At 37.5% G+C, this 17,928-nt stretch overlaps 1 protein-coding gene across 1 annotated transcript; it reads left to right on the top strand.

The window, feature by feature from the left end:
* Window positions 1-362: 362 nt before the first annotated feature.
* LOC121800261 (dof zinc finger protein 1-like) lies at window positions 363-1,739 on the top strand. Its single transcript, XM_042199833.1, has one exon. It carries the CDS (start codon window positions 828-830, stop codon window positions 1,566-1,568), a length of 741 nt encoding a protein of 246 aa, XP_042055767.1. The 5' UTR covers window positions 363-827; the 3' UTR covers window positions 1,569-1,739.
* Window positions 1,740-17,928: the final 16,189 nt, after the last annotated feature.

Genomic DNA, 17,928 nt, shown 5'->3' with positions numbered 1-17,928 from the left:
ATATCAACCAATGAAATTGTGCCAAATGACACAATCTCATTGGCCGATAAAGAGGACAAGCAGCGGTATGTGATCTCATGAAATCCAACCGCGATCAAGGAGAGAGAGCAACCTTGAATTATTATTATTTTTATTTGTTTGATGACCTGGCGGTCGAGCTCACATGACCGATAAACTTGGTCTGAGTGTAATGAGTTAGTGGAAAGTAAGGTCCATTTACAAAAAAATGAAAAAAAACAAAGTGGACAACATTTCATAGACGGACCAAAATAATAAAATTGGACAATGTGTTACGGACGGATGGAATATATAAAAATAGAATACACATTCCTCTAACTTTTTCAACAATGGGACATATTTGAACGAACGTGTCGAACGATAAATACCATATTGACTCTCTACTCAAATAACGAACGTCTCAAACGATAAATACCAAATCTGACTCTCTACTCAAATGAAAATCTCTCCGAACTTATAAAGTGACGAGATGAGGAGATGGCAGTCCCTCCATTTTGTGAAAACAAGGGTTGATCACAAATCCTACAATTTATATTCTTATTTTACCCCAACCTGTCTGTTGTAGAACGCAATCCCATTGGCCCTCTCGAGGCCTTTGCCCCCACCACACTCCCTCACCCCACCAATCCCTAACACCGACACCGAGCATTCGCCTCCGCCTCCGCCTCGGTTGAAGTCACCTCTCCCGCGTATACATCATATTTACTTAGCAAGGTCTCAACAACTCCCTTCATTGAGTTCATTTTATACGATTATAGAGAGAGAGAAGCCTCTTCCTCTAACTAACCCATGAGTATATATGTATTGGGATGGAAAGAGGATGGAAGCCTAACACCGAGCTATCGCCGGCGTGCCCTCGCTGCGGCTCCTCCAACACCAAATTCTGCTACTACAACAACTACAGCTTAACCCAGCCGCGCTACTTCTGCAAGGGCTGCCGCCGCTACTGGACCAAAGGCGGCTCGCTCCGCAACGTCCCCATCGGCGGCGGCTGTCGGAAGACCAGGAGAGGGAAATCCACACGGGCCGCGCCGCAATCTAATAATAATAATAGCCGATCGATCGCCGCCATCTCCCCCGGAGGCGGCGGAGGAGCTTCGACCGCCACCATTGATCTCTCGGCGGTCTACGCTAATTTCCTCAATCAGCCGCCGCATCAGCCGGAGAACCACGCGATCCCCGAGTTTTCGAGCTTTCCTGTAAATCAAATCGGCTCGCATTTGCCTCAGGAGATTGGATCGCTTCCGATTAGGTTTTCGGAGACGCAATTGTTAGGCCACGGAATTGGGGATTGGGAATCGCTCGACGCGGCGTTTCCGAAGCAGCAGTTTAGTGCGGGGGCGGGGAGTGGTTTGGGAGGTGTGAGCGATGATCATGTGTTGCCTCCGTTGCCGGGGGAGGAGGCGGCGGCGGTGTGGCCGAATTCGGAAATGATGTTGCACGACCAAATGTTGCCTTCGGCCCTATATGAAGTTGAGGCGAGTCAACAGAATTCGGAGGTGTTGAGCCATTTTGGTAGTTTGCATCTTGAAGCTATTTTCAGGTCTTGATTTTGTGCTTAAATTGTTATTTTGATAATGTTCTATATTAAATTGAATGTGTCAGAATATAATATACTCCCTCCGTCTCATTAAATATGCAACATTTGCTTTTGGGCACGAGATTTTATGTAGTGTTATTTTGTGAGTTAATGAAGAGAGAGTAAAGTAAGAGAGAAGAAAAAGCAGAGAGAGTATTGTTTCCATTTTTAGAAACATTTCATTTTTAATAGGATAGACCATAAAGGAAAACGTTTCATTTCTAATGGGACAGAGGGAGTATACTTTATTAAAAGTCTTGAATCAGAATTCTGTAATATGTTGTAGTAGGGTTGCGTTAGGGTGTACTATTTTTAAAGTAACAATGTGTCAAATGTCAATATACAACATGCAATCTGCAATACATATGCAAGTAATATGTGATGTATAGGCAAACAATTCGGCATATGATTCCAAGCAATGTGTGATACGAAATCAAAGATAATCAATCAATCTACGGTACATAGGCAAGCAAGCCGACACGCTAAAATTGAAACTGCTCCGATTTAGGGTTCTCATTGGTGGTATCTTGTCATTTTAAAAGTGGTTGTCATCTTAATACCATCCTTCTCTAGTATATTTATACACGATATATAATTCATCATTTTGCACTTCGAACTGGTATTAGTTTTTACGGTACACAAAAAAGTTGCGATTTTCAATATATTAATTAAAAAGAGTAAAAGAGCTACTATTGTGAAGAATTAATTGTATTGATAACTTAATACTAGAAAGTTTCAATTTCGGAGTCATCAAATTTAATCTTCTAAAATCGAGGTTTTTTTAATGTTAACTCGAGTTAACTTTAACCTTTTAGCATAACTATATAAGTACAGTACTAGTCATCACGATTCACATTAAATTCTTTCTTACTTTGGTAATAAGAATTCGATTTATCCAACATTGTACATGTAGATAAAATTAACAAAAGGATCCGTATGTCGTCCTTCTTGTTAAATCCTAGAAGCTAGAAACTAGAGTTTATTAAGTTGATTTCAAATAATAGTACCTACTTGTTAAATCCAAGAAGCTAGGTATTATCTTCCACATAGAGAGATCCGTTACTATAGCCATTGAAGAACAAGAAACGAATAAATACATCTATGGTAATGTAGAATTTTGAAGTTTTAGTTAAGGGCTTTAAAATATAACTCAGTTTCTTACGTAGTATAAATATATAGCATTGTTACGAGGGAAAGAATAACCACTTAGTAGTTCATGCACCATTCATAATATGCATTAATACAACTTATTTTGACCTCAAAATTATCTATCCCTAGGCAAAGTGAATGCCTCTCTCTCTCTCTCTCGGAAATATAATTAGAGTTTCTAATGACTTTTAAACAATTTTTTGGGATGAAGTGTTTTACAAATAATCCAGTATGATTGCCCTGAATATTTTCTGGGATCATGTGTAGCACTAAAATCTATGTTTGGTGTTTCAACTTCCTATGCAATATTTCAAATCTCCAATTACTCAACTGCATTGATTTCCACTAGCTACTACTAATATTTTTATTACTTAGCTACATTTGAACTGCAACAGTTAAATTTCCGAAATCAATTAAAGAAGTTAATCACACCACTAAAAAAAAGAAGTTAATTAAATACAACCAATTAATAATGGACAACAAATATGTCAAACCGGACATAAATTTTACATAGTAGATATTATCTATCAAACGAGCGTGCCATCATATTCATTACACTACTGTGCTATGTGGAGTATTATTGTACACTATATCGTATGCTACGATAAAAAATACTACCAATACAAACTATCCCTCGTCTAATACATATCCAATTAATGTTGTAAGTAATGGCGTAATAGTATAACATAGGTTGCATTACATAGAGTGCAAGCATATATGATTATAATAGTTTGATGTATAATGTTATAATATAACTTTTATCCCAGCAGCTGGCCTAAAGCGCAAGGGAATGTATATACAATGTAACCAAATGTAAATAATCATATCACAAATTAATATAGGCACTAATTAACATGCACTTGACTTAATGTAGGTGCACTAAGCTAGTTGAGCGCCATCCTTCTATTTATAATTAAGTATTTAAATTATGGGAATTCATTCACTCTCTATTTTCTCTACAATATTTTAGAATGTAAAGTTGGGCCTAAATATACATATTAAATATATACAACCATCTTTGATCACATCAGACAATTAAATCAAGTAGTACTCCCTCCGTCCTCGAATAGAAGTCTCATTTATTTTGGTCCGTCCGCGAATAGGAGTCCTAGTTCAATTTTATCATAAATGGTAATAGGATTTCACATTCTACTAACTCATTCTACTCATATTTCATTTAAAACTAATATATACAAATGAGACTCATATTCCAATAATTTTTTTCCACCCACTTTTTTTAACATTTCTTAAAACTCGTGCCGCCATAGAATGAGACTCGAATGAAGAAAGTATTTTTTTCTCTTATTTTAACAATTGTACATTAAAAATCATGACACTTTAAATTTTTTTATTTTTTTCGAAACGAGGTAGTTGAAGTTAAGAAATAAAAGTACTAAAATAGTCGCAAACGTTTTTATAGCTCAGATCCTGCAGTTAATGCATAATAACTTTGAGTGGTGCTAAATGGCCATAAGGTGGTCAGTCATAAAAATAAAATATTAATAAAAATATGTACATTTAATGCTAATTTTACTTGAAACTTGTTCATCTTAAAAGTATCAATTTTTTAAGATTAATTTACCCTTGTGCATAAATAGGGAGTAGAGTAAAATTAAATAGGGAGTATTTATCTTGGAAATATTGAATAGTGTAAGTGTACGTTTCTTTTGTGTCATATTGCTTTCCGGTTTTTCTATTTTTATTTTGCTTTTATTTATATTTTATATATTATTATTTAATATTTTTTATATAACTACTTTAAAATTAGAATATAAATATATTCATGATATTAGAATTCTATAATTCGTATTTAGATTCACTTACTAATGAAATAATTTAAACTATATTTTATTTAACATTTATTCTAAATAAATAAATATAAACATTATACTATAAAATTATTTTATATACAATTAATTACAATATTTTGAGGAAAGATTGTTTCAATATTAAAAGTATATATAGAAAATATATTATTGTTAAATAATATACTATTATAAAATTGATGGTCGGAGATTAATTGAAATCTTTAAAATAAATTTGTGTAATTAAATTAGTAACTTAAGTGTAGTAAGGGGATACTTAATAACAAAATATTTAATTAACTCTTATTAAAATAGAAATAGTGCAAGTAGTTTAGGATGAGCCAAAAAAAAATGTTAATAGCATTAGACGGATGTAGTAGTAACTAGTATTTTCTCCGTCCTATAAGAATATGCATTCTTTCCTTTTTAGTCCGCCCCCCAAAATATTCTCTTTCCAATTTTGAAAACTAATGAGTGTGGGACTCATTCCTAATAACAATACTTTAATTTCTTTTTTCTCTCTGCCTCTCCCTTACTTTATCAATTTTGCATTAAAACTCATGTCAAACCTAAAATAATAATAGGATAATTGCGACCGTAATATACTAGCTCATAATATTACATGGCACCATGTTGTAATATACTATATATTAGCAATTATATAATAATATGATTTTGTATTTTTAATACTATTGTTATTGGTCTTATTAATATAGCCTATAGTATGTATTCGTAACAAAAATTTAAATGTTTGTCATACAATGAAACTACTATATAATAATGATAGTACAATACTACTAATATATCATTACAAATTTATGGCCAAACTCACCCTATTAATACCATGACGGCATGACCTTTAGATGTGTTTTGCATATAAAGCTTATCCATGTTATCAATATAAGTTAATATTATTACTACTATGTTTATGTTATTATTATTATTATTATTATCAAGTTTAGTTATTGGTATATAATTGTATTGTGTCCTATGATAGTTATTTTGGCAATAATTAGTTATAGTTATTTTTGTAATGTAATAACATTACATTAGTACTCCGTATATTTTACATAATACATTGTGGGAATATATTAGTAGTATCTTAAATATACAATTATTTATAACATTAATATGTGACATATATAAATGAAATTAAACTTTTGATCATATGATACAATTATAATTTATAAGTAATTTTATGATTTGCAATACAATTATATAACGCACATTCATGAAAAATGGCTAGCAAAATTAGAATAGCTAGGAGTAACATTGGTATAACATTAGTTAATCTTATTTGACTTGATCGTAAAATATATTAACTATATGCAACCGTACATACTTATTAGCATAATTTATTTATCATATATTGATATCTTTTACTAAGATATGGTAGGATTTATTTCTAATAATATTCATAAATATATATATATATATATATATATATATATATATAAAATTTGTTTTAAAGTATAGAAGATTGTGCATAATAAAGATTTATTACGGAGAGAGAATGTTGTATAAATAAATTTGAAGTGAAATATTAGTAATAGTTTTCGAAATAGTGGAAAAAGGGCAATTACATAAAATCACACTTAGCATTAACTATTACTAATAATTTATTACATTAACTTTTATAATTATTTACAAAAATTGTGGCTGGCCACATTATGGCCGTAAAGCATTACCCAATAACTTTCACATTGCATCATACTCTTTCTTCAATTTGAACAAGGATTATATTAGAAAACAGTTTCGATACGAAAATTTATGTAGTATTTTTTTTATTTAACGAAGATAAAGTAAAATTAAAAAAAAAGAGAATATAAAAATAATGTTAGTTTTATTTAATTTTATTTAATGGAACAATCTGAAAAAGAAAAACATTTTATTTTTAATGTGATATAGAGTACTTATTTATTTTTGTGAGGTGAAATTCTTGTCAATCTGAATTGGTAGCTACTGGGCTCCTTTTATTTATCCATACCAAAAATTTATTGGGCCCACATTGCACATTTTACTAATAAAAAAATTAACCGAAAGATGGAAGTAAACAACACTAAAAATAAGGAAATTAACTACAACTAATGAGACACAAGATATTTACGCATAGATGAGTTGGTGTAATGATTTCTTGGTTACGAATTCGCCACTTCATTCATAGGCCATCTTTCATGGGGCACAATCGTTTTGGGACCTTGGAATTGGATTGGTTAATTTCGATTTCGTCACTGTTCAACTATTCCAAACTCTTTAAAGATGGAGGGTAGTTGATCATTGGCCAACTCATCAAATTATTGTAGTGCAATCGTTTTTCTATACTTATATCAATTTTATATAGTAGTTCAATATTCAACGCTATTACTAAGATCATCTTCAACAATATTGCAAAACCTAAAATGCAGTAGAATAATACTTCCAACAGTACTGGAAAACCAATCCAATTATAGGTTTTTGAAGAAAAAATACATGTCTTTAGGTTTGCACTAAAAGTTTATCAAAAACACTTTTCATAGTTTGAGTTATTGCATTCAAGTCCAAATCAATTCATATTTATCAAAATAGAAGAAGAGAAAGAATAGAAATTAAAATACAGAGATTGAAAAACTTACCGAGAGAATGTAGCGGCGTGGGGAAGAAGAAGTGAAATAATAACCTAATCTAATCTTATTAATATTTGATTAGCTATTAAATAGTGGACTAGCCCATATTAGTATTATATTATTCAACATAATCGGAAAAAAAAATCTAGTACTTTATTTTACTAAGAGCCGTTACTTTTTCAAATTTTATTCGACGGATTAATAAATTATAGTACATATAAATCTATGGAATCAATGATTTTATTAGTTAATTGAATAGTACTATACGTACATTATTATCAAATATAGAGAAACAAATATGCTATCAAATATACTATATATACATTAATATTATTCAAACCAAATATGCTATCAAATATAACAAAAAATAGTTAAATATTAGTAATAAATAATAGATTTCATATTTAGTTATATGGAGTAATTAATAAATCTTATATTATACTTATTTTATTTAATTTAAGATATTGACAAAGTGTCATGGGGTTAGTGTGTAATTTAGATAAAATATATATATGTATTATTGAAAAGTATAAAAAGTTAGTGGATGAGGAATATTCTTTTGGGTTTGAGTTTAGTGTAAATGGTTGAGCAAAATCAATATTTAGTGTGATATTTGCACTAAAATGAGTTTGAACTTAGTGTAATGGTTGGAGATGCTCTAAGAAGCGGATTTGGATAGCCTGTTGTGGATAGAAGCACAACTGCAGATGTCGTTCTTTACAATTAAATATTTTATTTTAAAAAATATGTATATTTTAATATTATACTTTTCCTATTCCAATTAAGTTGAGTCAAAACTTTTGGGCACAAAGATTAAGAAATTATGTTGAAAAGTAGGAGAGAAGAATAAAATAAGAAAGATAAAAAGAGAATAAAGTATGTGATGAAATAAAGTAAGAGTGACTGATGTTTTGTTTTTTATCAAAAAAATGAAATGATTCAATTTAGTTGGGACATTTAAAAAAGGAATACGACTCAACTTAATTGGCATGTAGGTAGTATTATTTTATAAATTAAATATTTCATTGTTTGAAATAACATCCCTTGTTATAATTCTCTCACAACAATAGATCCAACTCCCTACAAAACACTTTCATTCAATACCAATAATAAACTAATTAATTATAAAAGCATATAACAAAAAGGCCAACTAGATCACAAATTGTATTCGTGAAATGATCATCTAGCTAGCTAGCGATGAAATACGTAATACTATTCCATTCGTTCCATAGTAGTAGAGTCATTTTTTCATTTCAGGCATTCTATGTTAGTTGAGTCATTTTCACTTGTATTTTTCTCTCTCTTATTTTATTCTATCTACTTTTCCACTCTCCTACTTTATTCTATCTACTCTTAATATATTACTCACCTTTTTTCTTAATCTCTTGCCTTTACCATTGTGGAATGGAGGAGGAAGTGCTATTCTTGAGACCGAAAAAAATCGAACCACACAAAGCCTTATTAGTTAAACTTAAACTTTAACCTTTAAGAGGTTCATGAAAAGTGTGTCAATGTTAACTTTGAATATTGATAGTAAAGAGGTAGATGCAAGAAATTACACTAATCACTATCTTACTCAAACCTCAACAAAAAAGTCCCCTAGCTCAAGTGGTTGAAAACGGTGGCAAGGATATGGCACCAACTTGGAGGTCTTGAGTTCGACTCCTGAATGGTTGGACACTAATCTACAAAAGAATAGTAACAAAAATGTATACAAAATGGGATGATCTCAAGAAAGAAGCAAATGTATTAGGCACACATGAAGAATTCCTCCAAGCCCTAGTAGCATGCATCTTCAGTATATATCCCTGGCCCTCTCCTTAGTCTTCACCCCACACTCAACCTGCAGCTTCGTAGCTTGGAGATTGCATCAATTTGATTAAGCAGGCGATGAATTCGGATCTGGAAGCTAGGGATTTCAGAGCGGATTCGGATAGCCGGAGGCTGTAGAGGATGCTCAGAGCCTCCTCCGACGCTTCCGGCGACGATCGCGGCGAGAAAATCGGCGGCGCCGGACTTCTCCATGCAGATCCGGTTGGTTTGGCTGGTGGAGGCGATGGATCGGAGGCGGTGGAGGCACTTGATCTGCGAATCGGGGGCGGCGAGGAGGGTGAGGAGCTGGGGCTTGGTGACGGGGGGTTTCGGGGTGGGGAGGCGCTCGACGGCGTGCAGAGTGCACCAGGCCTGGATGAGGCGGCGGAGGGTGAGAGCGGCAGCTTTGTGAGGGGGCAGGTGTTGTTTTTGTGAGTGAATATCCATTTCTGGATGCTTTCTCGGTCGAAGGTAGTGCCGGTGGAGATGGTGACGGGGTCCTTCATGATCTCCAGAGAAATTGGGCATAGGAAATAGGAGGGGACTTGGATTTCCGATTCCGCCATTGATGATTAATTAGCTGAGCTTGAATTGGTTTTGATTTATGAGTCGGACGGTTCAATACTTATATACAAAAATGCGTGTGTGAGAAATAGATGGAAAGTCAAAAGGCGGAAAGGTGAGTGTGTGAGGTGTGCTTATTATGAATTTGATGTTGGAAGACTAATGAAATTTGAAAGTGTAATGTAGAGAGAGTAGAGAATTTCCGTTGTTACACTGACCGACGTCGTTTGACTCACGTTACAAAATACTATTGCATGGCACGCCACTTTTTGAAACTCCAAGATTCTTTATTTTTAATACGCCCAAATGGAAATGAGTAAACACTAAAGACCAAGTCCAAGTCACTTTCGGCACTTCATGCTGAACTGCAAGCTCTATCCCTCGGCCTTGACATGGCGAGCAGAAGGAGTACGAAGGTGTGGATTGAACTGGACTCCATGGAAGTGATTGCCATGATTCAACAAAAGAAACCCGGACCAGCGTATCATCGGCATCAGATTGTACACATTCGAAATCAAATTAGGGAGATCGTGTTTAGATAGCTTATTGTAATTTTTGGGCCAGTAGGTTGGTGTCAATCACATGTATGCGGATTTGACAACAATCTACTCCCGCTGTGTTCTTCGTGTCACTTTCGGGCATGAAGCTTGTAAATGCTCTATTCATGATATGAAGGGATGAGGGACCCGCGAACCCTCCACCTCAATGGTGTTAAAAAAAAGTCCAAGTCTATTTCCTTCTCGTTCGTTTCTTCTTCACAAATTTGGTTTTTTATTCCTGGGGACCATATATTTGTTTCTCTTACTTTGGGTATAATTTTTTATTACTTTTTAAAAGAGTATATTTTTTTTAAAAAAGTAGATAGATGATATGTCAGTTATTTTATCTTTTCTTTTGTATATATCTCTTGATATAATGTTTTAAGTGTGTTCATATATTTTTATGGGGATTTTCTACCTGGAGGGTACGTTTTAATAAGGATATTAGTGATAGTATTACGTATGGATGTAAGGGTGTAATCATATGGCAAGTAGCTTAATGTGATAACGGTAAAAATCATGGATTAAATATGTCCGGTCAATGGATTTTGACCAAATAATAAATGTGACGAGACATTTAATTTTGTGAAATTAAATGACATAGCGTCGATCTACATTTTACGTAGATAAATGTAGTATATTCACTTTCTCAAATCCGATTTCTGGTGAGTGAGAAATAGTGGATTAAAGTTGGGCATAATTAGCTTTTAATTAAAGCTTGGAGTTGGAGCTTAGGGAATAATTAACTAATGTTAATTATCCTACATTGGAGGATTAACACATCTTTTAATGTGTTTAAATTAAGTGACTTTATGTTAATAATTATAGTGGACAAAGATGGGTGAAAGAGCCCACACGCGCGCGCCGCCGCCGCCCGAGCCTGAGCCCAAGCCCAAGCCCGTGCTCCCGGTCGCGGGCAGCGGGCCCGGGCCCGGTCCCGATCCCGATCCCGATCTTGGACTTGGATCTTGGATCTTGGTCTTTGGGTGGTCTTTGGGCTTGGTGCTTGGGCTTGTTCCTAGCCCAAACTTAATCTTTTTATACCACCGCAGAGTCAGCAATCCAAGTGGCTTGACACGTCGTCAAGCGTGGCACAGTCAGAGCTGCCACGTGAGAAAAGCATACGCTCCGCACACGAAAGGCATACTCCTGCCACACGCTCGTAACCGTCGGCGGTTACGAATCTGCCATGATAAGCCTTCATGGCTGTTGACCTACAACAGTGGACTGAGCCTATAAATAGGCTAGCCACTCCATGCATCTACACTACACTATTCACAAGCATAACAGCATAAGCTCTCTCCCTCCCTCTGCATTGTCTTTCTGTTGAAGCTCTGCCCTCTCCTTCATCCAGTTCGCCGGAGCTATGCTGATTGCGGTGCTGCATCAAAAGAGACGTAGCCGTTTTACCTTTGGGGACGACACGCCAAACTGAGAGCACTACCGGGGCATATCTCGTCTTGCGGGAAGAGGCCTCATACTGGTTCAGTTGTTTCGATTTCCAATTGTAATTTCATTCAGTTCAGTTTCGTTTTTTTCTTCCTTTTGGGTTGTATTACGCCCGGTTGTATCTCTTGTAATCCCCAGAAACCAACAATCGCAAGACGAGATATAACTTGCCTTTGAAGGAATTTGGACCTTTAAACTGAACTAAAAACTTTCGAAACATTTAACACCTTTGCTGGAGATGTCGACTGAATCGAACACTGCTGCCGCCACCTCCGCCGCTGTCATTCCCTCTACCATGGCGACCACTGGACCCGTCAACACTTCATCGATCCCCTCGATGATGCCAACCCCCGGCTTCCCAGCCGCTTCTTCAACTGTCCCATGGGTTTGGGACAACCCTTTCGGGGCGTCCACTGGTTCCACCTTTGGTGGTTCGGTTGGTTCCACTTTTAGTGGTTCCTTCGGATCCTTTAATGGATCGAGTGCTGGGGCCTTCGGGTCTCACACAAATGCTGGGGCCTTCGGGTCTCATGCGGGTGCTAGTCCCTTCGGGGCTGGTACGACCATGGCGGGCTCTATACCCAACATGACCATGGCGGGCTCTATGCCCAACATGAATGGTGGGGGCTCTATGCCCAACCACGTTGTTGGCTCCTTCGGGGGCAACGGAATTGGTTCCTTCCATGGACCAAGTTTGGCACCAAGAATGATGCCACCTGTCGAGAAACCACCCAAGTTTGGAGGATCTGACTTCAAGAGGTGGTACCAAAAGATGGCGTCGCCAACTTCCTCACGGAGAACGAGCCGCCCGTGACAAGCGACCAAGAGACTAGGCTCGAAGTCATGGCGGACTATGAGGCTTGGAGGAAATGAGATTATCTTTGTAAAAATTTCATTCTAAGTGCTTTAGATGATGGTTTGTACAATGTATACTCCAATGTAACCACATCTAAACAAATGTGGGAAAGCCTAAAAAAGAAATATAGCATAGATAATGCTGCAGGGACTGAACAAGTTGTAGCATTCAAATTTATGGACTACAAGATGGTCAACTCTCGACCCATCATGGAGCAATTCCAAGAGCTCCAAATGATCATCCACGCATTAGTGGCTGAAGGGATGACCTTGCCCGACAAATTTCTAAGGTGCACGATCATTGACAAACTTCCTCCCAGTTGGAAGGACTTCAAGAGCTATCTCAAGCACAAGCGAAAGCAGATGCTTGAAGACTTGATCGTGAAGTTGCGCTTGAGGCTGATGTGCGCAAAAGCGACCAAAAGGCTAAGGGGTTCACCCCACTTGAAGCCAAAGCCAATCTGTTGGAGCGGGGCGGTCCCTCCAACAAACGCCATCGCCCAAACCGTCCAAATGACAAAGGGAAGGGAAAGCAGCCTTCAAAGAAGTTCGAAGGCGACTGCTACAAATGTGGCAAACAAGGCCACTTTGCTAAAGACTGTCGCAGCAAGAAGAAGAAGCCGGCTGCCCACGTCGTTGAGAAGGAGTTCAAGGACTGGGACGAGAACGACCTCATTGCTGTGGTCACTGAAGAGGTTAACCTTGTTGATAACAAGGGTGGCTGGTACATCGACACCGGCGCTACTGCTCATGTCTGCTCAGATAGGAGCAAGTTTGCCTCCCTCCTACACTGCTGTTGAAGGAAGGAAGATCAACATGGGGAATCAAGCATCCTCCGAAGTCCTTGGCATCGGAAATGTGATCCTCATGATAACGTCTGGCGTCACAATAACATTGAAGGATGTGCTGCATGTCCCGGACATCCGCAAGAACCTAGTGTCAGGATCAATACTAGTTAATAAGGGGTTTAAACTTGTATTTGAGTCTGATAGGTTTGCTTTATATAAGTTTGGAAAATCCATCGGAAAAGGTTATGTAACCGATGGGCTTTTCAAACTTAGTGTGACGACTCGCAGTGTTGCTAAGCCTTTGGCTAATAAGAATAAAGCATCTACTTCCTCTTACTTGACTGAGTGTTCAAATTTGTGGCATTGTAGATTGGGACATGTAAATTCAAAAGCCATTAAAAGATTAGTAAATTTAGATTTACTAAAAGCTAATGAATTGGATATCTAAGATAAATGTGAAATTTGTCTTGAAGCAAAAATGACTAAGTAGTCGTTTCACTCGGTTGAACGAAATGTGATTTAAAGATGGTGCAAACTAGAGGTGGTAAAAAGTACTTTATCACTTTCATAGATGATTGCACAAGGTATTGCTACATTTATCTTTTAAGAAGTAAAGATGAAGCAATAGAAGCGTTCAAAAATTATAAGAACGAAGTTGAGAATCAACTTGGTTGTAAAATCAAATCGAAGCGATAGAGGAGGCGAATATGTAGCCCCGTTTGAGGAATTATGCAACGCAAATGGTATAATCCATCAAACGACTGCACCATATTCACCACAATCTAATGGTGTTGTAGAACGCAAAAATCGAACTTTAAAAGAGATGATGAATGCACTGCTTCTGACTTCAGGATTACCACATAACATGTGGGGGGAAGCTGTTTTGACAGCCAACTATATCTTGAATAAAATCCATCTCAAAGGAAAAGATGTTACTCCTTATGAGTTGTGGAAGGGAAGAAAGCCATCCTACAAATACCTCAAAGTGTGGGGGTGTTTGGCAAAGGTGATGGTTCCTCCACCCAAAGAAGTTACAATCGGGCCTAAAACGGTTGATTGCATCTTCATTGGATATGCACTTAACAGTAGTGCATATCGATTTGTTGTTCACAAGTCTGAAATATCGACTATCACAGTAGGAACAACAATTGAGTCGAGGAATGCTGTATTTCTCGAAAATACATTTCCTTGCAAAGACAAGGAAAAAGTCTCAACCAATTCTGAAACAAGAATTGAAGAAGCCACTAGTTCTAAACCAGTGGTAGAAGAAGCCACTAGTTCTAAATCAGCGGATGCGGAACCTGAATCGCGCAAGCGTGCAAGGCCCGATCCAAAAGATACAGTACTAAGACGTGGTAATAGAGTCAGAACACCAAAAACATTTGGTCCTGACTACATTGCTTTCATGTTGGATGAAGAACCAACATCGACAAAAGTAGCCTTTGCTGGCCCAGACGGGCAGCATTGGAGAGAAGCTGTTCAAAGCGAAATTGATTCAATTTTGCTAAACCACACTTGGGTGTTGATAGATCTACCTGAAGGTGCGAAACCTCTAGGTTGCAAATGGGTCCTTAAAAGAAAGTTTAAGGCCGATGGAACAGTTGATAAGTATAAAGCCCGATTAGTAGTAAAGGGTTTTAAACAAAAGGAAGGACATGACTTCTTCGATACATATTCACCTGTAACAAGGATTACATCTATCCGAGTGCTTCTCGCTATTGATGCATTGCACAATCTTGAGATTTATCAAATGGATGTAAAGACCGCGTTTCTAAATGGTGAATTAGAAGATGAAATATATATGGAGCAACCCGAAGGGTTTGTAGTACCTGGACAAGAGAAAAAGGTATGCAAGCTCGTAAAGTCTCTATATGGATTGAAACAAGCGCCATTGCAGTGGCACTTGAAGTTTGATAATGTGATGTTATCAAATGGGTTTAAAATCAACGAGTGTGACAAATGTGTCTACATTAAGAACACTAATAACGGCCATGTTATAGTATGTCTATACGTTGATGATATGTTAATTTTGGGTAGTAACACTCAAGTAATTACCGATACAAAGGCCAAGTTAAAGAGAAACTTTGACATGAAAGACATGGGTCTAGCCGATGTAATTCTTGGAATGAAGATTCTAAGAACGTCTGATGGAATCATCTTAACACAATCACATTATGTTGAGAAGATATTGAATAAATTCAAAGCCTATGATGGAGCGCCAGTTAAGACTCCAATTGAACTCGACGTTCACTTGAGCAAGAACAAAGGCGAGCCTGTTGCACAAGAAGAGTATGCACGAGTGATCGGATGCATTATGTACTTGACTAATTGCACTCGACCTGACATTGCTTGTGCCGTGAACAAGTTAAGTCGTTACACGAGCAATCCAAGCAAAGAGCATTGGAGAGCTCTTGTGAGGGTTTTGAGATATTTAAAACACACTCAAAATATTGGGCTACACTTCTCGAGATACCCCCGGTACTTGAAGGGTACTGTGATGCGAACTGGATACGTCTTCACTATTGGGGGTGGTGCTGTATCGTGGAAATCCACGAAACAGACATGTATAGCCCGATCAACAATGGAATCGGAGTTCATTGCCTTAGATAAGGCGGGTGAGGAAGGCGAGTGGCTTAAGAACTTCCTTGAAGATATTCCATGTTGGTCTAAGCCAGTGCCACCAGTGCTGATCCACTGCGATAGCCAAGCAGCTATTGGAAGGGCAAACAATGGCTTCTATAATGGTAAGTCTCGACATATACGTCGACGACATAACACCGTGAGACATTTGATCACAACATGAGTGATTACAATTGACTATGTGAAGTCAATAGATAATCTAGCGGATCCGCTAACCAAAGGGTTAAACTGTGATCAAATGAACAAGTTGCTAGAGGGAATGAGTTTGAAATCCACAAACTAAAGAATTATCATAGTGGTAACCCAACCATGATGACTGGAGATCCCAAGAACTTGGTTCAAAGGGACAACTAAGCTATGAGAGTTCATGAGAAACACTCAACTATATCTATTCCCTAGAGAGCAATAGAGTGTTAGAGAACTTGCCTAGTGGTAAAGGCTAAGTCTATGACTTTTAATGGTTCTTAAGGATCTCAAAGAGATGAAGTTCTCAAAGAGACCAAGTATGGCAAGGTACTTGACTAAGAATCACATATGTAAGTGCGAAGTGTGGTCGCTTCATAAAACACACTTATGAATACAAAGTGGTGTCCAAGACCGCAATGGACACAAAACGTGAGAACGGATGAGGTTGAGGTGTTTAAGCGTTAACACCATTGTCTCGGTGCACGCCGTGGGGTATTAGTTCAAAGCATCGCGCTACTAAGCCGCCTGTGTATCCGATGGTGTCGACTATGGAAGGTTCAAAGCTAACAACTACCTATCCTTATGCTTATATACCTCTCGAGGGTTGAGCTTGTGTCTGCATGCATATGCATTAGGCTATTTCCACTCATGTGGGGGATTGTAAAAATCATGGATTAAATATGCCCGGTCAATGGATTTTGATCAAATAATAAATGTGACGAGACATTTAATTTTGTGAAATTAAATGACATAGCGTCGATCTACATTTTACGTAGATAAATGTAGTATATTCACTTTCTCAAATCCGATTTCCGGTGAGTGAGAAATAGTGGATTAAAGTTGGGCATAATTAGCTTTTAATTAAAGCTTGGAGTTGGAGCTTAGGGAATAATTAACTAGTGTTAATTATCCCACATTGGAGGATTAACACATCTTTTAATGTGTTTAAATTAAGTGACTTTATGTTACTTAATAATTATAGTGGACCAAGATGGGTGAAAGAGCCCACACGTGCGCACACGCGCGCGCCGCCGCCGCCGCCTGCCCGAGCCCGAGCCCGTGCACGTGCTCGTGCTCGTGGTCGCGGTCACAGGCCCGGTCCCGATCCCGATCTTGGACTTGGACTTGGACTTGGATCTTGACAATTGGTCTTTGAGTGGTCTTTGGGCTTGTTCCTAGCCCAAACTTAATCTTTTTATACCACCGCAGAGTCAGCAATCCAAGTGGCTTGACACGTCGTCAAGCGTGGCACAGTCAGAGCTGCCACATGAGAAAAGCATACGCTTCGCACGCGAAAGGCATACTCCTGCCACACGCTCGTAACCGTCGGCGGTTACGAATCTGCCATGATGAGCCTTCATGGCTGTTGACCCACAACAGTGGACTGAGGCTATAAATAGGCTAGCCACTCCATGCATCTACACTACACTATTCACAAGCATAACAGCATAAGCTCTCTCCCTCTCTCTGCATTGTCTTTCTGTCGAAGCTCTGCCCTCTCCTTCATCCAGTTCGCCGGAGCTCTGCTGAATGCGGTGCTGCATCAAAAGAGGCGTAGCCGTTTTACCTTTGGGGACGACACGCCAAACCGAGAGCACTACCGGGGCGTATCTCGTCTTGCGGGAAGAGGCCTTCTCGACTCGGCTATCATACTGGTTCAGTTGTTTCGATTTCCAATTATAATTTCATTCAGTTCAGTTTCTCTTTTTTCTTCCTTTTGGGTTGTATTACGCCCGGTTGTATCTCTTGTAATCCCCAGAAACCAACAATCGCAACAATAACTTTGATAACTAATTAACACATTATATGATAAGGATCCATGTAGTTTTAGACCCATAAACCCAAGATTTATACCCTTATTAATGTTTGACCTAGCAAATAAGCAAAAAAAAAACACAAAATAATAAAAGAAGATAATGTGGATCTAGCCTTAAAAAACTA

This window comes from Salvia splendens, chromosome 4, assembly GCF_004379255.2.
Source record: "Salvia splendens isolate huo1 chromosome 4, SspV2, whole genome shotgun sequence".
NCBI classification, from domain to species: Eukaryota; Viridiplantae; Streptophyta; class Magnoliopsida; order Lamiales; family Lamiaceae; genus Salvia; species Salvia splendens.
The sequence above is the reverse complement of the archived record's forward strand: the minus strand, read 5'-3'. Positions and strand labels throughout refer to the sequence as shown.